Source organism: Prunus avium, chromosome 8 (genome assembly GCF_965620075.1).
Source record: "Prunus avium chromosome 8, drPruAviu1.hap1.1, whole genome shotgun sequence".
NCBI lineage: Eukaryota > Viridiplantae > Streptophyta > Magnoliopsida > Rosales > Rosaceae > Prunus > Prunus avium.
In genome coordinates, this window is record NC_142291.1 from 37,890,362 (window position 1) to 37,913,459 (window position 23,098).

General features: G+C 37.4%; 3 protein-coding genes across 7 annotated transcripts; 1 reads left to right on the top strand and 2 right to left on the bottom strand.

Moving 5' to 3' along the window:
- Positions 1 to 3,952: 3,952 nt before the first annotated feature.
- LOC148292685 (1-aminocyclopropane-1-carboxylate oxidase homolog 1-like) lies at positions 3,953 to 5,787 on the bottom strand. Its single transcript, XM_088246204.1, has 3 exons — positions 5,194 to 5,787; positions 4,734 to 5,055; positions 3,953 to 4,632 (listed from the first exon to the last, which is right to left on the bottom strand). Exons 1-3 carry the CDS (start codon positions 5,730 to 5,732, stop codon positions 4,378 to 4,380), a joined length of 1,116 nt encoding a protein of 371 aa, XP_088102330.1. The 5' UTR covers positions 5,733 to 5,787; the 3' UTR covers positions 3,953 to 4,377.
- A 6,379-nt stretch (positions 5,788 to 12,166) lies between these two features.
- Positions 12,167 to 13,803, bottom strand: LOC148292686 (1-aminocyclopropane-1-carboxylate oxidase homolog 3-like). Its single transcript, XM_088246235.1, has 3 exons — positions 13,235 to 13,803; positions 12,775 to 13,096; positions 12,167 to 12,682 (listed from the first exon to the last, which is right to left on the bottom strand). The coding sequence occupies exons 1-3, from the start codon at positions 13,771 to 13,773 to the stop codon at positions 12,428 to 12,430; spliced, it is 1,116 nt and encodes a 371-aa protein (XP_088102361.1). The 5' UTR covers positions 13,774 to 13,803; the 3' UTR covers positions 12,167 to 12,427.
- Positions 13,804 to 18,709: 4,906 nt separating this feature from the next.
- LOC110757504 (increased DNA methylation 1-like) lies at positions 18,710 to 22,170 on the top strand. 5 transcript variants are annotated; one of them, XM_088245179.1, is made up of 5 exons: positions 18,710 to 19,002; positions 19,121 to 19,429; positions 19,919 to 19,931; positions 20,160 to 20,240; positions 20,399 to 20,657. In XM_088245179.1, the coding sequence occupies exons 1-4, from the start codon at positions 18,991 to 18,993 to the stop codon at positions 20,162 to 20,164; spliced, it is 339 nt and encodes a 112-aa protein (XP_088101305.1). In that variant the 5' UTR covers positions 18,710 to 18,990; the 3' UTR covers positions 20,165 to 20,240; positions 20,399 to 20,657. The 5 variants fall into 5 exon arrangements, with proteins under 5 accessions (XP_088101305.1, XP_088101304.1, XP_088101303.1 ...); XM_088245178.1 differs by adding an exon at positions 21,501 to 22,170 and having other exon boundaries at positions 18,713 to 19,002; positions 19,919 to 20,240; positions 20,399 to 20,489; XM_088245177.1 differs by adding an exon at positions 20,757 to 20,835 and having other exon boundaries at positions 18,713 to 19,002; positions 19,919 to 20,240; positions 20,399 to 20,489.
- The last annotated feature ends 928 nt before the right edge of the window (positions 22,171 to 23,098 follow it).

A 23,098-nucleotide genomic window follows, 5' to 3' on the forward strand; every position in this document is an offset into this window, starting at 1 on the left:
CTCCCTGTATATACAATATCGTCTACATAGATAGACACAATTAGGATCTCCTTATCTCCCCTTGCCTTGATGTACAAAGTTGCTTCACTTAAGCTTTTCTCGAAACCACATTGAGAGAAATAGCTATCTATCTCTCCATACCAGGCCCGAGGTGCTTGTTTCAAGCCATATAGAGCCTTATGCAGCTTATATACCTTGTCTTCTTGACCTTGAATCACAAAACCATCCGGTTGATCAATGTAGACTTCCTCTTGTAACACTCCATTAAGAAAGGCAGACTTCACATCAAGTTGATACAATTTCCAGTTCTTTTGAGCAGCAAGAGCAATAAGTGTTCTGATAGTATCCAATCTGGCTACAGGTGCATACGTTTCATTGTAATCCAGCCCAGGCTTCTGAGCATATCCTTTGGCAACTAACCTTGCTTTATTCTTTTGAACTGAACCATCCAAATTTAGCTTTGTCTTGTAAACCCATTTAACTCCAATCACTGGTTTTTCAGATGGTCTGTCCACCAACTCCCATGTTCCATTCTTTTCAATCATCTGCAATTCATCTTGCATAGCCTTAAGCCAAGATTCATCCTGTGCAGCATCTGCATAGTTTTCTGGTTCCATGATGCACAAGTTACATTGTGCCAGCACATCATCTAGTCTCCTCCACTTCAATGGAGAATGATCATAGGCTTGAGTTCTCCTTTCTTCACTACTTATATCACTTGGAGAATGATCATAGGCCTGAGTTTGAGGTGTAGCCACATCATTGTCATCTGAATTTCCAGAATTGGTATCAAAATTTACTTGATTTCCTACTGAGTATGATGGCATGTCTGAACCATTGTTATCTGTCCAATTCCAAGCACCTTCTTCATCAAATGTCACATCCCTTGACAATATCAGCTTGTTAGAAATTGGATCAAAGATCCTATAACCTTTTTCACAAATTGCATATCCTACAAACACCCCTTTTTTACTCTTTGGTTCCAGTTTGTGTCTCAATTCATCCGGCACATGAACATAACACAAAGAACCGAATATTTTCAGATGTGCAATTCCAGGTTTCCTTCCACTATATGCTTCAAATGGAGTGATGTTGCTGAGGGCTTTGGTAGGACACCTGTTCAGCAAGTAAACAGCTGTATGCACTGCTTCAGCCCATAGGAAATAGGGTATTCCCTTCTCATGCAACATTGATTTGGCCATTTCAATAACAGTCCTATTCTTCCTCTCTACCACTCCATTTTGCTGAGGAGTATAGGCCATTGTGAGTTGCCTTTGGATGCCTTGAGCTTCACAAAACTCCACAAATTCTGCAGACAGAAACTCTCCACCTCTGTCGCTTCTGATGCATTTCACTTTGTGTCCAGTTTGTAGTTCAGTCATAGATTTGAACTTCTTGAAACAACTGAAGGCTTCTGACTTGTTTCTCAAGAAGTATACCCAAATCATCCTTGTGAAGTCATCAATAATCCACATGAAATATCTGTTCTTTGAAACAGATTCATTTCTCATAGGGCCACACAGATCTATATGCACTAATTCAAGTGCCTTGCTTGCTCTTTGAGCTTGTTCCTTTGGAAATACAACCCTGTGTTGTTTTCCCAATTGGCACCCTCCACACACACCACTTTGTTCTTCCAATTGTGGTAAGCCATGCACCATGCCTTTTTCTCTTAACTGGTTCAGACCTTTAAAATGCAAGTGACCTAGTCTCTTATGCCACATCCATGTGCATTGAGTGAAATTGGTTTTCATGAGCAGCTGGTTGTCAGCAAGAAAGGATACCGGATAGCATCTGTTACTCTTCATTGGTACTTTGATGATTAGATAATCCATAGATGGACTATCAAACACCCTGCACATTCCTTCTCCAAACACCAAACAATATCCATGTTGATCCATCTGCCCAACACTGAGTAGGTTTTCCTTCAACCCTGGCAGATACATTACCTTTCTGATGTATTTCCTGCCCTTTTCTGTGTCAATCATCAGTGAACCAATGCCTGCTACATTTACAAGTGCACCAGTTGGCATTTGTACCTTCCCAGTCACATTAGTTCTCACATCAACCAGCAGTTTTAAATCTCCTGTCATATGATTGCTACAGCCGCTATCAACATACCATTCTCCATTGGCTTTGATTTCAGTGGTTGTGCAATTAGCATAAAACAGATTCCCTGTCACCTCCGTTTGATTTACATAATTTGCCTTCTGCACATTCTTATTCACAGTACAATCCCTAGCAAAATGTCCAAATCTATCACAGTTATAGCATTTTGGTTTTCCCTTGTATCTGCACTCACCAAAATGATGCTTGGAACACACCTTGCATTGAGGTTTAGCATTCTCCTGGTTTGTGGAATTGACATTATGTGCAGGATAGCTGCTCTGCTGTGACTTGCCTTTTGATTCCCATGGCTTTCCTTTAGAATTCCAATTTCCCTGTGACTTGGATGAACCAGACTGAGATCCATTTTTATTCTGACCTTTGGAACTCACAGTGAATGAGGCAAATGCTTTTTCATGTGTATCAACATTATGCATTTCAAACCGCTGTTCTTGACTCTTCAATATAGCAATGATCTCCTGCAACTCAATAGTCTCCAAACTTTTTGTATTTTCAATCACTAAACAGATAGGATCATACATTTTATTAAGGCTGATTAACACCTTCTGAACCAGCCTCTCATTAGACAGCACTTCTCCAAATGTTTTTATTTGGTTTATCAAATCATTCAACCGGGTGAGATATGCAGTTAATGATTCACCCTCACGCATCCTCATATATTCAAATTCTCTTCTGAGATTCTGAAGTTTTACTGACCTGACCTGATCACCACTGTGATACTCACTGTAGAGCAGACTCCACGCCACCTTGGCTGAATCGGCGTTGGCAATCCGAGGGAAGATTTGGTCAGAAACTGCATTTTGTATGATTCCCAAGGCTTTCGCATCCTTCATGAGGATTGCAGCTGCTTTCTCATCATCTTCTTCCTCTGAGGTCTCCTCAGTTGCCTTCTTCTTCTTCTTCGAATCTGAAACTGGAATTCCCTTCTCTACCAGATTCCAAAGCCCATATGATTTGAATATGGTCACCATCTTAATCTTCCAAAACTCATAATTTTCACCAGAGAAAATTGGGGTTCTCACCTCTGAGCTTCCAGATCCAGCCATGATTGGTCTCTGATTCCTCCAAAAACGAGTTGTTTTCAAATCTAGAAGAAAACCCAAATTTCCCGATGATTTTTCCTTTCACAGATTGAACGCCCAGCTATTAGACAATAGTGTTTTCAAGTATTTGGAAAAACAGAGTGAGAAGAAGAGGAATAGAAGGAGGAAGAAAGAATTGACAAAATCTCTCTCTACTATTCGTGTAGCAGAGAACCTTCTATTTCTTTAGATTGCAAGAATTGGTACAGTATTGCTCACACTCTTGGTGTGAGAATATTACCGTTAAACAGCTCCAGCTGGATGCATTACATCACAATGCAATCTCAGCCTTCCATTAAACTAACCAATCAACCTATGACACTTGGCTTATAAACTGAAATACAAGAAAACTAAATTTAACTAAATATGAAATCAGCTTGAGCACTTATAATTCAACAATTATGTCCTTAGTTAGCGTGTGATTAAACAACAACTCTGCAGACTCTACATTGCCAAGTCTAGCGTAGCTGTCGATCATAGTATTCCAAGTAGCTATGTTCCTTTCCTTTTGCTCATCAAATAATATCCTCGCGGAACTCATATCACGCACTCGAGCGAGAGATGAAACCATAGTAGTCCACGCAAAAGCGTCTCTTTCAGGCATTTCATCAAACACCTTTCTCGATTCACTGATTCGTTGCAGCTTCGAATAAAAATAAATCAAACAAGTCTGAACAAACACATGTGACCCAAACCCATGTTTCCAAATGTGACCATAAACAGCTTCTCCAACCCCCAATAAACAAGTATTAATTTAATTATTATTGAATCATAAAAACATACAAGCACTGCAGTCACTTGGGAACTGCAAACAATAAACATGTGCATACACGATTCAAATATCTTTAATACAGATGCACTGCATTATTATTACAATTACAAAATTAGTACTTTTGAACATAAACTTGAAGAGCTACGATTCTTTTTGGTACATTCACACTCACGTATTCAGTACAAACACATAAAAATTTTAATACTCGTTAGGTTATGATGGCCTATTTCGTAGTACATTTGACCCTTTTAAGTGGTATTACACCACTCAATGAGCTAAATATACCACTTAATGCGCCAAAATGACCCAAAAAGTACGATATTTTTATGTAATAATACTGTATACATGAACGTATCATAATCGGACCCATGCTTAGGATTTAGCTAGGCTCACCAGCTACAATTTAAAGTGAGGCAGTGCACGACCGCCAATTTGCCCAACAACTCTGTAATGGCTCATAAACTCAGCATAAGAAGTGATCCTGTATATGGGGGGACTGTTATCAGACAAAAGCTCCTTGATTGGTCCGCATGGCTTATGCATGTCCTTAGCACAAGGAAGGAAAAAAGATACAGCTGATATTCTTGGCTTGCCAAACGAGGTAGCCAGTACTCTGTGCTCCACGCTCTTGAACTTGTCATTACTAAGCAACTGCAGATACATGTGTAGTTGAGACTCCTAGAAATACTACTAGACCAATAGCTAGTTGATTAAAAAATTAATTAGTAATATGATACGGAGAGCGAGTCTACCTGCATAAAGTCACCGATGTTCGCAACAAAAGCTCCGTCCACCGCCGGAATATCAACCCATTGATCATTATGGAGAACTTGGAGGCCATTGCCCTTGTCTTGTAGGACTAAGGTGAGGAGGCTGGGGTCCGAGTGTTTGATTGTGCCTAGAGTCAAATCGGGCTCAGGGCAAGCAGGGTAATAGTGACCCGATAGCTTGATAGACTTCAAGTACCCGGTGCTCGATAGGTGATCTTTACTGAGCCCCAACGCTTCTGACATTAATTCGGATAGCTTTTCCTGTAGGTCGATCATGTTTTTCATATACTCCTTCATTTCGCGCCTGCAAAAACACACGTAAAGTGAACAAACTAGTTAGAGAACATTTTCCGTATACTATATATAGTAATAATAAAATTAGATCAAATTAATATGGTTGGTTAGATGATCTACTAGCTGATCTAGAAATTATTAAGCACACCTGCACAATTCAGGAAGTGCATCAAAATCCCACTGATCATCTGCAGCTCTGCAGGACAAAGTATCCTTCCATTCAGCTGGTACTGGTTTTGCACGCCCTTTGATATCTCCACTGCTATAATAATTCACCTTGCGACTAAAGTCACGTGAGTACCATTCCATCTTGGCCTCCTGGGGCTGCTCATGGAACCTTCTTATACTTTCCACCATCTCCTCCATTACAGCAACTGGAACTCCATGGTTAACTATCTGAAAGAAACCCCACGTAGCGCATGCATATCTCATGGCATTGACCATCTTTACTCGCCGGTCATCGTTCTCGTTAAAACCTTCGAGATCGATGACCGGGATTTCAAATCCATCAGCGCCGTTGTTCTGCGGAGTTGATGAGTGGTTTGCACGACACTCCGGTGGGTGGATGAAGAACCTGGGAATGTGGGTCACCCCAGCATCCACGAGGCCTTTGACACCGATTTTGAGGTCATCAAACTCGTACAATTCTTTTTCAGCGGCGGTGTAATCGACAAGTGCTGGTGCCATCTCGACTTGAATTGTTGGGTTTTTTTTTCGAGTCAGACACTTGAATTGTTGGTATGCAATTAGTTGAAGGGCCCTTTCATATTTATATACACAGCTGCCTTGTGCTTTGTATTAAACAAAGAAAGTAAAGTCTTGCTTTCCACATGATGAAATTTGTTTCAAATTTGTACAGCCAAGGCAAGAATCTAGATCCTACACTAATGCCTTCAAGTAAGCTGATTACGCCTTTACAATATAGGATATAGAATCACTAATTTGTTGAGTGATACATGTGATAGATATGATTAAATTTTTAAGAGGTCATTAGCTGGTAAACAACTGTTGACGGGTCTTTTTTTTTTAAAGAGAAACAACTTTCCCATATAAACGAGTCCCATATAATAAAGAATGCACGGCTCTGCCTCATTGAGGCATTTCGACAAGCACTTTCCCATGAATCACTGGGTAGGGCGGCAGAATAATTGTTACATAATTAGATGAGTGGGTCATTAACCCCTTCTTCTTCTCCTAATTAAGTTTTGAGAATTCACAAATGCCCTTTGCCATGAAAAACATTCGTAATTTAAAAAATAGCCATGAAAAACATGCATGTTTAAATTTAATTGTAAAACAAGTACATGTGGAGATGTAATCAAATATTTTTATGTTTATATAGACTACCTTTTCAGACTCTATTATATGTTTCTTCTATCAAAGGAAAAGAGAGGTTGAATTCAAACTCGGAAATTTATACTAATCCCAAGAAATGAAAAAACACCAAGATCTGACTTATGGTCGAATAATGATGAAAATGATGTTTAATCAATGATTCGTGAATGCCATTTGCATAACTTCTTCTTTGCTTATGGGTTTTTGATTTTTTTTCCTCTTTCTCCTCCATGAAAGATGACCTAAACTCATATCTTATTTGGACCCATGAATGATTGAAACATATTTACATTCATGGTGTCACGATGGTCGATGGCACGTTATGGTGGTGGCAGCAATCTCGTTGTGACAGTGGGACTATGGTGTCAGCCAAAGTTGTTCAATGGATGGGTCACAGTGGGTCGATATGCATGCGACTCTTTCTTAGATTTTTTTCTTGGCTAACTATAGGTAAATTATTCAAAAGATTGATATCGTAAATCACAAGAGTTTCATGTCACATGCTACATTAGTTGGTATCAAATTTGTAAAAGTTTTTTTTGTTGTTGTAATTTTAATGTGCAAAAACTTTTCTTTTACACGTGTCAGATTGTTGTTTGCCTATAAGGAAAAATGACTCCTTTCTTGTTCTGCTAATGCTTCCCCAAATTTCTTGTTCAAAGAATAACAATGAATTATAGTTATCCATGAGATATAGTTGGCATCTGATTAAACAACAACTCCGCGGACTCCACATTACCTAGTCTTGTGTAGCCATCAATCATAGTATATCAAGTAGCTATATTCTTTTCTGCCATTTCATCAAATAATATCCTTGCAGATCTACTCATATCCCCCAATACAGCGTGAGATGATACCATCGTAGTCCATTCAGGCATTTTATCAAACATCTTCACGTAAGGCCTACCATCTACATACCTACACTCACAGTTTCTCATATACCAATATTTTTCTTTTAATTACTTTTTGAATACCATGCGATCTAATTACAATCTCTGCTCGGGAGACGACAACTGCCTTGATATTTAAATTCTTTTATTTAATTAAACCCAATTATTATTATATTTTGTTGAGAGAACTTCGGAATTAATGAGAGAAACGCTATTGATAAAACTAAGGTTTACAACTACGGCGCGGGGAGAGGGGGGGAACAAAATGACTTACCCCGACTCAACAAATCACATAATAGGGCATCCTGAATAAGATCAGGAGGCACCTCAAATCAAATAAAGTTGTCCACATTATGTAGACCAAATCGAGCAATTATTTCAATATTTAATTTGGGATATGTTGTCAATAGTTTGCCATGACTAAAGGGAATTAATGTTTAAGGAGTTTCAGTCAGTACCAATTTTCTCCAAATCATCCTCAACATACATAAACACACAAGTATTTTTTTTTGTTTATTGAATCATTTTGTTTATGTATTTATTATTGAATCATAAAAACATACAAGCACTGCAGTCATTTGGGAACTGCAAACAATAAACTTGTCTACACTACAGAATTCAAATATCTCTAATATAAACGTGATGCACTGCATTATTATTATTACAATTACAAAATGGGAGTACTTTTAAACATAAACGTGAAGATACTCAGTATGAGCACATGAAAATTTCACACCCGTTAGATCATCGTGGTAGTACTTTTGATTCTTAAATGAGCTCAACATACCACTCAAATCCATCAGCGCCGTTGTTCTGCGGAGTTGATGAGTGGTTTGCACGACATTCCGGTGGGTGGATGAAGAACCTGGGAATGTGGGTCACCCCAGCATCCACGAGGCCTTTGACACCGATTTTGAGGTCATCAAACTCGTACAATTCTTTTTCAGCGGCGGCGTAATCGACAAGTGCTGGTGCCATCTCGACTTGAATTGTTGGTTTTTTTTTTTCGAGTCAGACACTTGAATTGTTGGATGCAATTATTAGTTGAAGGGCACTTTCATATTTGGGTAATGCTAGGCTTACCACATTTTTCACACCACATTTATACCACCTCTCTAATAGAGGTGGAGCCCACCAATACAATGGGGCCCACCTCTATTAGAGAGGTGGTATGAATGTGGTATGAAAAAAGTGGTAAGTCTAGCATTTTCCTTCATATTTATATGGAAAATGCTAAACTTATCATATTTTTCATACCACATTTGTACCACCTTTTTAATAGAGGTGGAGATGGCCCCCATTATATTAGTGGGCTCTACCTCTATTAGAGATGTGTTTCAAATATAGTATGAAAAATGTGGTAAGTCTAGCATTACCCTATTTATATACACAGCTGCATCGTACTAGTCGATATTTTGGAAAGCCACGTCTGTGGTTGGTTGTTTGTTGACTAAAGTAAAGCCTCCTTTTTATTTTGTAAGTACGACACTTACAAAAGTAGCTTCTGACTTCTGACTTCTGTGTGAAACATTCAAGAAAGAAAGGGAAAGGAAAAGAGTTATCCTACTGCTCTATTATTGAAATGGAGACTGAGAGAATCGTGTGTGGCATTGTTTTGTGTAAGAGAACATGAGCAAAACGTTGCAACCAATTGTTTTTTTTCTTGTTTGCTTACTTAGAAAAGTAGCTTCTGACTTCTTGGTTTACATGGAAAGTGATGCTTTGTGGAAATTTAGAGGTAAGTGCAGTTATTAAGGTCACGAGCTTCTGCAGCTTCCATTGAATTTTCGATCGGTCCCTATTTCAAATACGTAAACTCTACACCTTACATTATATGTTATTTATCATTAATTATCTTTAGTTAAAATCCATGTTATAAAAAGGGAATTCACATGTACTATGCGATGCCTCTTTTTAAAATAATGGTGAGTGAAAAAATAAAATTGTGTTTTTTCAAACTTGAATGGTGGGTGGGGAAACAGGACAGGAAGTGGAAATAGCAGAACTAAAAAATATAGTTAATGTTTATCTTGCTATATTTAATTGTTAATAGAGACATATTAGTAATAAAAAGTGTAGTTAATGTTTGCCTTAGTTTCATATGAGGATGGAAAATGAAACTCATGAGCCAAGAATTCTTTTCTCAAGTCTTAATTTACCAAACATGGAAAAGTAAATGATTTCCTACTCCGAAGTCTATTTTCCTACATACCAAACGTAACCATAGGTGCACAAAATCCATATTCAGTTTTCGTATGAAAATTATTGAGTGAAGGTAGTAGATATATGTTGAGGCCCAAAAAATCCACGGTTCGGCCCAAATAAATTCTCAGCCTAATGCAATACCTTACCGAGAAGAAACCCGATTTGGGCACGCGAAAGTTCGTCATATGCGCTTGCACACATGCCAAGCCAAGCAAATAAGCAACACGCCACGCTACAAGCTTAAGTGGGCCCAAGCCACGCAAGATGCCCGGGTCTTGCTTGAGTGGGTTATGGTATGGATGGTAATAAGTTGTCATGAGACCCATTGATGGATCGAGAAATGGAAGTTCCGGGTCGGTTGGGAGCCTCGGAATTCAGGCCCATTTCTTAGGCCCGAAAACATGGGTAAGTACAAGAGAGAAAATATCCCAACCAAAATGGCCCACTAAAATTAACCAAAATAGCCCATCACCTTGGATAGCCCATGAAGCCCAAATTTGGATGCACTTAGCCCACTTATTGGATAACTTGGCTTTCCATATTAAAAAAGCCCATACAAATTGAATAAAGGGGATCCAAGGCCTTCAGCACTTGGCTGAAGAGGAGGACCATGAAGAAGCCAAGGGATCCACACGTGAAGGGTCGCTGGGAAGGAAGGAACAAGTTTTCAAGCAAAGTATCCAAAGGACCAAGGGATAGTGGCGCGAAGGGGAAGATGCCATCCTTTGAACCAGCATACATACCCGTTTCCTTTCTCCATCAGATCTGGCCATGGAAAGAAGAGAAAAGGGGAGAAAAGAGATATCTGAAAATAGGTAGTCGCGGGAAAGGGGGCCTTGAGCTCCCAAAATCCCTGATTTTATGCAAAGGAGCAGAGTAAATTTCACCACAAGAAGATGATTGAAAGGATGAGGAGAGAAAGGAAGGGAAAAGTTTGGAAAAATAGGAGGGAAGTCATTAGGGTTTCTTGAAAATAGATGACTTCCAACGGCTATAAATAGGGCCTCTTCCACCCAACGAGGATCATCCACAACCAGAGAGCAAGCTTCCTCTCTTACTTCAAAAACCCAACAATTTTCGTGCTTAGTTCATCTCCTCCCTCAGCTTTCCCCTTTGTCATGCTATTCTGACATTTGACAGAGCCACTGTCGAGCTGCCGGAAATAGTGCCCAAGCCACCTTTTTCTTTCCTTCCCTCATTCCCAACCAAACCTCTCTTCAAAATCTCTTTTCTTGATACCCATATTTCCCCAAGAACACTTAATTTTCTCTTTAGTACTAAACTCATGGCAACTATGCTCCCATGCCACAAGCTTCTCATGCCAAGCTAAGATTCTATTTGTAAACACCAAGAAATTATCTGTAATTTGTTGCTATTTTCATTTGTGAAGGTAACCAAGGAGTTTCCTAAGGCCTCACTACCCTTTCGAGACATCCTTGGGGCTTGATCTTCGAACTCAGACACAAGGGGACACTTGCATCAGATTGCTCCTTGCAGCAGCCCAGCCCACATGCTGCTACCAGAAGAAAAAGTCCCCTACAAAATGAATATACATTTACATCTTGGCTGTTTCATGTGCCGTGACTGTGAGCAGAAGACTCTCTGTAGCATCTTAGTATTAATCTTCAACTAAAAAAGAAAAAAAGAAAAAAGATACAAACCCCCTTATGTGGAAAGTACAATTAATTACTGAGATAATTACATTTGACCAAAGTAATCCCATTTGGCTTGATCTTCTCTCTCTCCATCTTGCTAAACATTGCCAGTGCTTTTTTGGCAAATCCATGATGAACTGCAAGTCCTTCAATTGCTGAATTCCAACATAACAAGTTTGTCACGACCCAACTCCCCTAGCACGATATTGTTCGCTTTGGGCCCCCCTCTCTGCCCTCACGGTTTTGTTTCTAGGAGCTCAAGAACAACTTCCCAGTGGGTTACCCATCCTGGGATTGCTCTAGCCCCCAACTCGCTTAACTTCGGAGTTCCTAAGAATTCGAAGCCAGTGAGCTCCCAAAAGGCCTCGTGCTAGGAAGAGAAGTGCCCACACATTTAAGCACTTCACCTTTCCCTCCCAGAGCGATGTGGGATTGCTCACCGTTCTTGATTCCACAAGACATGGGTCTTACAAAGTTCCCCATTCATCCTCATGTCATTAAAAACTGCTATTGCTTCTCCAAATTTCTTGTTCTGAGAATAACAATCAATCATTGTTGTCCATGAGATTATGTCCTTAGTTGGCGTGTGATTAAACAACAACTCTGCAGACTCCACATTGCCAAGTCTAGCGTAGCCGTCGATCATAGTATTCCAAGTAGCTATGTTCCTTTCCTCCATCTCATCAAATAATATCCTCGCGGAACTCATATCCCCCACTCGAGTGTGATATGAAACCATAGTAGCCCATGCAAAAGAGTCTCTTTCAGGCATTTCATCAAACACCTTTTTCGATTCACTGATTTGTCGCAGCTTCGAATAAAAATCAATCAAACAAGTCTGAACAAACACATGTGACCCTTCGTCCACATAAAAAAAATACACATGTGACCCAAACCCATGTTTCCAAATGTGACCATACACAGCTTCTCCAACTCCAAATAAACAAGTATTAATTTTTTTATTATTGAATCATAAAAACATACAAGCACTGCAGTCACTTGGGAACTGCAAACAATAAACATGTGTATACACGATTCAAATATCTTTAATACAGATGCACTGCATTAATTATTATTACAATTACAAAAATAGTACTTTTGAACATAAACTTGAAGAGCTACGATTCTTTTTGGTACATTCACACTCACGTATTCAGTAGACTATCACTCAATGAGCTAAATATACCACTTAATGTGCCAAAATGATCCAAAGAGTATGATATTTTTATTTAATAATACTGTATACATGAACGTGTCATAATCGGACCCATGCTTAGGATTTGGCTAGGCTCACCAGCTACAGTTTAAAGTGAGGCAGGGCACGAACGCCAATTTGCCCCTCAACTGTGTAATGGCTCATAAACTCAGCATAAGAGGTGATCCTGTATATGGGGGGACTGTTATCAGACAAAAGCTCCTTGATTGGTCCGCATGGCTTATGTATGTCCTTAGCACAAGGAAGGAAAAAAGTTGCAGCTGATATTCTTGGCTTGCCAAGCGAGGTAGCCAGTACTCTGTGCTCCACGCTCTTGAACTTGTCATTACTAAGCAACTGCAGATACATGTGTAGTTGAGAATACTACTAGACCAATAGCTAGTTGATTACAAAATTAATTAGAAATATGATACGGAGAGCGAGCCTACCTGCATAAAGTCACCGATGTTCGCAACAAAAGCTCCGTCCACTGCCGGAATATCAACCCATTGATCATTATGGAGAACTTGGAGGCCATTGCCCTTGTCTTGTAGGACTAAGGTGAGGAGGCTGGGGTCCGAGTGTTTGATTGTGCCTAGAGTCAAATCGGGCTCAGGGCAAACCGGGTAATAGTGACTCGATAGCCTCATAGGCTTCAAGTACCCGGTGCTCGATAGGTGATCTTTACTGAGCCCCAACGCTTCTGACATTAATTCGGATAGCTTTTCCTGCAGGTCAATCATGTTTTTCAAATACTCCTTCATTTCGCGCCTGCAAAAACACAGATAAAGTGAACAAACTAGTTAGAGAACATTTTCCGTATACTATATTTAGTAATAATAAAATTAGATCAAATAAATATGGTTGGTTAGATGATCTACTAGCTGATCTAGAAATTATTAAGCACACCTGCACAGTTCAGGAAGTGCATCAAAATCCCACTGATCATCTGCAGCTCTGCAGGACAACGTGTCCCTCCATTCAGCTGGTACTGGTTTTGCACGCCCTTTGATATCTCCACTGCTAAAATAATTCACCTTGCGACTAAAGTCACGTGAGTACCACTCCATCTTGGCCTCCTGGGGCTGCTCATGGAACCTTCTTATACTTTCCACCATCTCCTCCATTACAGCAACTGGAACTCCATGGTTAACTATCTGAAAGAAACCCCCCGTTGCGCATGCATATCTAATGGCATTGACCATCTTTACTCGCCGATCGTCGTTCTCGTTAAACCCTTCTAGATCGATGACCGGGATTTCAACTCCATCAGCGCCATTGTTCTGCGGAGCTGATGAGTTGTTTCCACGACACTCCGGTGGGTGGATGAAGAACCTGGGAATGTGGGTCACCCCAGCATCCACGAGGCCTTTGACACCGATCTTGAGGTCATCAAACTCGTACAATTCTTTTTCAGCGGCGGTGTAATCGACAAGTGCTGGTGCCATCTTCACTTGAATTGTTGGTTTTTTTTTTCGAGTCAGACACTTGAATTGTTAGTATGCAATTAGTTGAAGGGCACTTTCATATTTATATACACAGCTGCATCGTACTAGTAGATATTTTGGATTGCATGGCAATTAGAAAGCTACGTCTGTGGTTGGTTGGTTGTTGACTAAAGAAAAGACATCTCCTCTCTAGTTGTAAAATTGTCTTCTTTCTCTATAATATAGTACGGTGTACAAAATTCTTCTGTGTCATACAGGCGACATTGTTGAATTATGGGCTTGTTCAATATAGATCCCTACATTTCCTATTTCCTAGACATATACCCATCACTTTATAAATCTATATGTAAAACCCAATTTCAAATTTAAATGACCAGTAGGATATAAGAGGTCGTAATATTCCTAGGTTTTTACATCGTTGCCACCAAACTTCATATTTTATTTATAACTAGCCTCTCCGCACGCGCTTCCGCGCCTGCGAGAGGCTTTTTAAAAAAAATTTAAATTTATTTTAGAATTCAAAAAGATAATGGGTAATTGTGTTCCATAAAAATAGGATCCATTATCTGATTTTGCTTTTCATTTTAATTTTTTTTAATATGAAAAAGTGTGAATTGACTATATTATCCTCATTTAATTAATAATTTCAATTCTTAATATTTGCATTAACCAAGGGCATTTTCTGGTATTTTGAATGTTTCACCATTCTCAGCCTTTTGCTTTATATATATAGATTTATTTCAAGCATTTCATGAACTGTCATAATTATAATTAACACTTCCTATTAATAGCATATCAATCACCTCATTTCTTTTGGTTGTCATTCACTCTCACATACCGGCCCCTAAAATTGCAAACCAAAAAAAATATCTATAAATTACATATCCAATAATGTACCTATGAAAAAATAAAAATAAAAATATTATTTAAATAAAATATAGGTATATTATTTACCAAAAAAATTAAAAAAAAAAACTAAGTCGGGTACTTTGTTATTGAAATTTCCGTACATTTTTCATAATTAAAAATAGGTAAACAATAATTTATAGAAAATATAGGTACATTATATTCCCCATAGGTAAATTATTTTACAATATACCTATAAATGTGTATAGCTACATTATTTGGAGAGGAAAAATAGACTCATTTAAAAAAATACGTACACTGTTTTACTAGGTACATTATTAGAGGAAAAAAATAGGTATATTATTTGGAGAGAGAGAAAATAGGTTCATTTAAAAAAAATTGTTTTTCATAAAATAAATAGTAGGTACTTTATTCAGAGAAAAAAGGGTACATTATTTTGAGAATAAATAGGTATATTATTTAGAGAAAAAATAGGTACATTATTTAGAGAAAAAATAGGTTCATTTAAAAAAAATGTTTTTCATAAAACAAACAATAAATAGATTATCAAAATATTTTTCAACATAATTAGAATGTACACTATTATTCATAAAACTATAATAAAATGGGTAATGCTAGGCTTAGCACATTTTTCATACCACATTCATACCACATCTCTAATAGAGGTGGAGCCCACCAATACAATGGGGCCCACCTCTATTAGAGAGGTGGTATGAATGTGGTATGAAAAATGTGGTAAGCTTAGCATTTTCCTAATAAAATAGATTACTATTTGTATAATTCATAAAAGGAAAACAACAAAAAAAAAAAAAAAAAAAAAACCAAACCGTTTTTTTTTGGGGGTCATAAAACAAACCAAAATGTTACTAATACTTTAATGTTGAATTTAATATTTAATTTTAAATAAGTTTCTAAATTAATTCCTAAATCCATTACAACCGTTTGAATATCTTTCCAAATTCAACATGTGCCATTAGTTACACCCCATATAACACGTTAACTTGTAAATATGGGTAGTTTTGGAATCTGAAAAATAGAATAAATCAGATTTTAAGCTAGATTAGGTAACTTGCTTACTTGGATCATAGTCATCGGGTTTTATTTAAAAAAATTGGGTATTTTAAATAAAAAAAATAAAGAAAATGGTTGTAGGTGATTACACATGAATTTTATGGGTCTAAGCTCAATTTACTATTGAATTATTAAGAAGCTTCTTAACTCAATCTTCAACGACAATAATTCTAAACAATGACGTCGGGTCCATAAATTTTTCTTATTGAAAGCGAGAGGCCATAGAATTTAATATATTTTTTTCAGGAGAAAGAAGCTTCAATAACCATACATGATTAACAATACTTTCATAAAGAGACAAAAAATAAAATACATATTCAATTTCCATTGAGTGATGAAGGCAGTAGAAATGAACATTGCAACAAGCCCCCTTATGTGGAAAATAGTGCAAAACCCCACCTAACAAAGACTATAGTTGTTGACTACATTATATATGTTTCTATCAAAGGAGGTTGAATTATCAAACTTCGAAATTTGTAATAATCCAAGAAATGAAAAAGCACCAAGAATGTCTCCATCAACCCATCATCACTTCCTCTGTTGTTTAATTGGGTGGATGTGACATATGGAATTTCAAGGAGCGACGGCACCTTGAAATCTACAATTCAAACTAATACCAAGATCAGTATTGTAAACAACAAATTGTATTGTAGGTTAGTATAAGCCAAGAACAAATTGATGAAATGAAATTTGGGTTCCATTGAGACATGGTTTTTTGTTCTCTTTCTCCTCCATGAAAGATGACCTAAACTCATATCTTATTAATTTGGACCCGCACCATAACCATAAATGATTGAAACAAATTTTACATTCATGGTGTCACAGTGGTCGTGATGGCACGTTATATGCTGGCGGCAACAACCTCATTGTGACGGTGGACAGTTGTGGCAGCCAACGTTGTTCAATGGATGGGTTAGAATGGGTTGATTATGTGATTTTGGAATTTCTTAGATATTTTTTCCTGGGCAAATATTTTAAGAAAATGACATCCCAAATGACACGATTTTCATGTCACATCAAATGTGTAGAAGATTTTCATTTCGTAATTTTAATATGCAAAAACTTTTCTTGTGCATGCGTTAGACTATTATTTAACTGTAAGGAAAAATGACTCATTTCTTCCTTCCACGTGGTGAACCAAACAACGTCCCCTTAGAAAATGTCAAGTTGCCAAGTACCACTTTCAACTTTTGACTATCCAGAGAGTGACCAACTCAAGTACTTGTAGGCATGGTCTTAAATATCGATAATATCTGATTTTTTTGGGTCCGATATTTTAACAACTAACCATATAGTTATCGTCAATATATCGATATTATCCCGATAATATCGGAAAGATATTTTCAACACTTTTATGAATGATTTGGTCAATATATCGAGATATTATCGATAATATCCCGATATGAAACTCAAAAAATGTAGAGAACTGAAGTAGCTCATTGAACTGATTTGGGCACTCTACGGAAAGCATGTCTCCTAGAGTAATACAAAAGTAGCTCATTGAGCTAATAAACAAAGCATGTCTAGCCGACAGAATGCTCACATGCTTTTACAAAATGGATAAAATATAAAACTTAGCTTTGGATTCCTGGCTTGGTTTACAAAATGGATAAAATATAAAACTCACCAACGTTTTTTCAACTTACATTACTTACCCTACCATTCAACCACTCACCTGCTTTTACTTACCCTACCATGGCAGTAGGCGGGCAGGACCAGGAATTGGTGCCATAAGGAAGAACTATACTCGTAGAGAAAGAGGCAAGGGGACATTGTCAAGTCAAGAAGATGACTCGTTATCTATAACTTCGGACTTTGTTGGAGTAGGAAGTAGTAACTATAGTTATACTCATAACCAACCATTTCCCTACCCTTCATATCCCATTCCTGTTGGGATGGAATCAAGTGACACATGGAAAGAATCCGAGACTCAATCTTCAAATGATTTTGCTTATGGACAACGTCAACCAATCTCGGATCCATATGGGTGGCATATTAACAATTACATGGAAAACTATTTTGGGGATTTATCATTTGATGACTACTCTTCAAAATATACTTACTCTACACATAGAGATGATGAAGATAGTGAAAATTTTGAACCTCATAGGAACTCTATGTGGTACTAAGTCACTCATGTATCTGACCATGCAATGTATAAAGTGTAAAATATTGTAGTAATTCATTATATATAAATGATTATGGTGTGTTTAATCTTCTTTCATTAATTACTACATATTTCTACACTTACGGTGTTTGCCAGCTCGCTATATAATCAACTTAAATCAATTAAATCTATCATGCAATGCATTTCCTTCCAATTTTTTGTGATAAACTAATAGATAATTGACTAAATAAACATCCTACAAAGTTTCAATAAAAATTTCCAAGTTTTTCTTACAATTTCCGTGGTTTTTATTCAATTTTTTCCAATACCGATAATATCCCGATATTTCCGTGTTTTTTGACTTCCGATACTTCCGATACCTCCGATATTTAAGACCATGCTTGTAGGACACTAAGCAAACACGATTGCCATAATTTGTTGGTTTTTTAAGACTTCAAAAATACCCTTTGTCCTGAAATAAATTTACAACGCTACCATGTTTAAATTTGATTATAAAACAAGTATGTCGACATGTAATCAAATATTTTAGGGAAATTGACATAGATAATCACAAAAGATAAACCATAATCAAATATACTCACTTTATAAATTTCAATCAGAAATACTCACTTTGTAACATGAAAGTACTCAATTGCCCTTCATATAAATAGATGTGTATTGAACCCTTTATCCCCTCCAAAATTCTTAACTATAAAAAAACCCATTTCTAGCTATAGAATCATAGAAATACCCTACATGAAATTGACTTCATAAACACACCCTACCTTACATTAAACAGACTTTATAAACACACCCTACTATTTTAAGTTTACTTAATATACAGATTGAGATTTCCTTATTTACCCTTAGTGTGAAATTCATATTAAAAAACTCAAAACTGGATTATTACTCACCGGTTGTTACTCTCCCTCTCTCTCTGGTTATTACTCAATTGCAGTCAGATATGGAGCTACGGTCATAGTTATGCAGTCTCGTGCGCCCTCTTCTTTGTCCATCTCTGAAACCAAATGTATAATCCACGCCAAAGCAGCGAGAGAGAAGAAGCCTCACGAAGCTCTCTGGTGCAGACGCAGACATATTTCATTGAAAAGCACAAAGCAACACAACGCCAGAAGTAGCAGTCTCGATCTGATGAGTTATTGCAGACGACAATGGATTTCTCGGTAAAAATTAAAATGGGCGAATTTTCATTTTCCATTGTTTATGCTTAATTTTTGATTTTCCGATTAATTAAGTAGCATTAATCGTATTTTATTTTTGTAATTTTTTGGGGTTGAGCAGAGATCGAGTTCTTTATCATTGGGAGAGTGGATCTGCGCAGCATTTATATCAAAATTTGAGATTCATGCGGGAAGCAAATTGCGCCAGCCATTTCAAAATATACGTTTGGATTCTGGGGTTTCCCTTTTGCAATGTCAGATAGATGCATGGAATAGACAAGAGTATATTGAACGCATCGGGTTCCACTCTGTACAAGTTGACGGTGATGAACCTGATGATGATACTTGTGGCCTCTGTGGAGATGGTGGGGATTTGATCTGTTGTGATAGCTGTCCATCAACATTTCATCAAAGCTGCTTGAATATACAGGTATGTTTATGTTATTTTTCTGCAGATCACAGGATATGGTTGCCAAATTGATGCTATTTATATTTTCAACGGTGCATTGGGTGTAATTTGTTTCCCTTGGGATATATTTTGGTTCATTGAGGGTTTTTGTTCCCTCTACCTATTTAGTTCTGTGAAGTTGAGGTTTACTTTTGATAGAGAGGGATTGCAAATTTATCTGTGATGTCGAGATCTTAGAGGAATTTTTGGATTGTGAGTCATGGAATTTGGTGTGTTTCTGTGGTCTTGGAAATGTTGTTGAATGTGCTTGCAAGTTTTAACACTTGAGAGGAGCTTAATACAAATCTTGTTTTTTAGATGTCTTTTGCCGGCAAACTTGGAGAAACAAGTTTGATTCAGTTTGCTAATAAATCTGAACTATGAATTGTTCTTAGTGGTTTTGGGAACTTGAGGAATGATTTACTCTTGTTCACTCTTGGTTAGGTATTGATATATCTGTTCTCATTGCAGATGCTTCCTCCAGGTGATTGGCATTGTCCAAATTGTACATGCAAATTTTGTGGGATAGCAAGTTAGATTGTTGCTGAAGAGGATGATACAACTGTTTCTGCACTTCTCACTTGCAACCTCTGTGGAAATTTACTGTCTAAGTCTCCTAGGAAATTTATGTTTTTATGGGTATTTTTACATTTGATACGTTGTATGAACACGGACACAATATTTAAATTAAACGGCCTCTATTTGGTTTCAGGTTAAGCAAATGGTGATTGCCATAATGATGGAATCTGACTTGCAATTGTCAAATGATCTTCTTGAGTCTATCATTGATAATGTAAGCACTATATAGTTGTGTAAGTTTGGATGTTGTTTTATTGGGTGGTAATCAGAGCTTGTGGAGAATTTAGCACTCACGACATTTTCTATGACATAGTATTAACAGTGTACTTCTATGACATAGTATTAACAGTGTACTTTTTTTCTTTCTTGTAGAGGTATTTCCTTTTGCCTTTGTGATTGTATGTGGTGAAACTATGGACAATTGGAGGTGGTTTCTGCAAAAGATATCGGATGTCTTGCTAGGGTAGGGTTTTTAGGGTTTTTTAAAATTTTTTGTATGAAATGGTATTAATAATGTACTTCTATGAAATTGTATTAACAATGTACTTCTATGACATGGTATTAACAGTGTACTTCTATAACATGGTATTAACAATGTACTTATATGAAATGGTATTAACAATGTACTTCCATGACATGGCATTAACTGTGTACTTCTATAACATGGTATTAACAATGTATTTCTATGAAATGATATTAACAATGTACTTCTATGACATGATATTAACAGTGTACGGAGGTTCGATGAAGAAGGGTCGTAAGGACAGCTCCTTGATTTTCGTGATTATTTATTTAAAGTTTGGGTTTTAAAAAAAAAAATTGGGCTTGGCTTGTTTTGGGTTTTTTTTGGTTTTTTTTGTGTTGGGCTTGTTTTAAGTTAATCAATGGTAGAGATGTAATTTATAGGAACTTCAACACTCATTTCTTATTTCTTATGTAGTAAATAGTTTTTGGGTGTGTTTCTAAAGTGCATTCCATGTGGGGTTTTTTTATATATAATTTCAGCCCTTATTTTGGGTATATTACTAAAACTCCCTTTTCTGAAACCCAATTTCCCTCTACTCCTCTCCTCTCCTCTCTCGCTTTCTCCCAAATCTTGCCCAGGCATGACTTCATAGAAAACAGAGAGAGTAGCGGCCACGGCGACGACGTTGGTGGATTCTCCAAAGCCTGACCCAGACACTAACACTGAACTCGATACCAATCCAAACCTTAATCCTAACCCTAATTCTTCAAACTTGTTAGCCCCCGCCTCCTCCAATGGCCCTGATGTCTGTCTGCTCAAGTTTGCTGGTGTTCGGTTCATTTTTACACATGATTTTTCATGTTATTCCCCTTTTATTTTGAGTTAGTTTTTGACATTTTATAGCTTTTTACTTCCTTTTTGTTTTTTTTAGATTTTACCTTGGTTAGATTGAAAATGAGCTAAAAGTGCACTACTTGTTATAATTTCTGTTTTTGTTCATTTTCGTAGGTCAACTTCTTGGCCTGGGATCAGCATGCTCCGGTGCTCGGATGAGGTCATGATCTTCTTGAGACTTGTTCCAATGGATGTTAACTACAACATATCCAAATTTGAGCTCCATTGGACAAGTATTGCCCATCCAAACGATCCTGCATGTTACCACAGCTCTGAAATCCGAATTTGGCCAGCTTTTACCTCCTTTGTGTTATCTTGATTTTCTTGTTACCATAACTCTTGGTAACAAGAAGTTACCTTAGCTTTGAGATATTTTCTGAAGCAATTGGCATCTTATTGAGGACAAAGTTTCATCATGGCAAGGGGACAATGGGCTAAGGCTTTATCAAAGGTGGTAGTTTAATATTAAAAGGTAAAAGTTGGAAAGGAGGAGAGAGGGAAGAGAAGTCAAGGGGCAATCTGATTTGGGAGAGCTTGAAACGGGAGAGGAGAGGAATCTATCATTCCAGACAACTAGAGAGCAGATTTTTGGAGATTTGGAGCTAGGAGAAAGCCAAGGTGCAGCCAAGAAAAGTGGAGAAGAAGACTTCCACCATTGATGATCTTGGAGCTTTCATCATTTTCTGAAAATCTGTAAACTCTTTCTAATTTCATTTTGAGTTTGTATTTGAAATAAGTATGAGCAACTAAACTCCATAGCTAGGGCTTAGGTTGAAGCCCTAAACATGATTACCTTATTGTTTTGATGCTTGAGTGTATGAATTTCTAGATATTGTTGATGAATTCCAATTCACCAAATTAATCTATCCTTGATGTATGTTCTTCTTTGATTGATCACCTTTGAAAGCATGCTTCTTGAGATTGTTGGGATTATGTGTATCTTCATGTTATCCTAAGCAATAAATGGATGAAGTAAGAATCATCCATGTGAATTGGTTTCTTGAATACCTAATGTAAACACCATGCTATTAAGGTTCTTGTGATGTTCATATTCTCTTTGAACTTAATGGGTTTTTCTTGTAATTGAATCAAAGTACTAAGCACACCTAGATTCGATTATAGGGAAGGCACAAGTATTGTAGCACTCGTACTGCACTTTACGTACATTAGAGAGAATCAATGCGTCTTGAGCCACTCGTACTGGTCTTGATTGCGAACATCTTCAACAACACGTTTAGAGTTCATCACTTGAGTATCCATGAACATTGGTAGAATTGTTTAGGGTGGATTCCGAAACCCTAGTGTTTGTTACATTTTGATTTCACATCTTGATAATTCATCTATGCCATTCTCATTTAAATTCGAAGTCCATTTACTTACATGCAATAGAAATAGATCACTTGAACCAAATCAAACCCCCCCCCCCCAATGTGTGTGTGAGTTGCGTGTTTGACACGTTACGTGTCTTTGTTACTGAATTTTATTTCTTTCTGTAATTGTTCTGGACTTTTGGTCTGCGTTGTGTTCTTCCATTTTCTGTGCTGAATCCAACCGTATAAAGAACGTGAATTTTGGACGTACGGTTGGAAAGTTATAGGCAAAACACTGGACAGAGGTCGAAACTGAAAAACAGAGAAAACGAATCTGCCCAAAAACGACCGGTCGCTTTTACCTGACGACCGGTCGCTTTTCAAGTCAAAATTTGAGTTTCG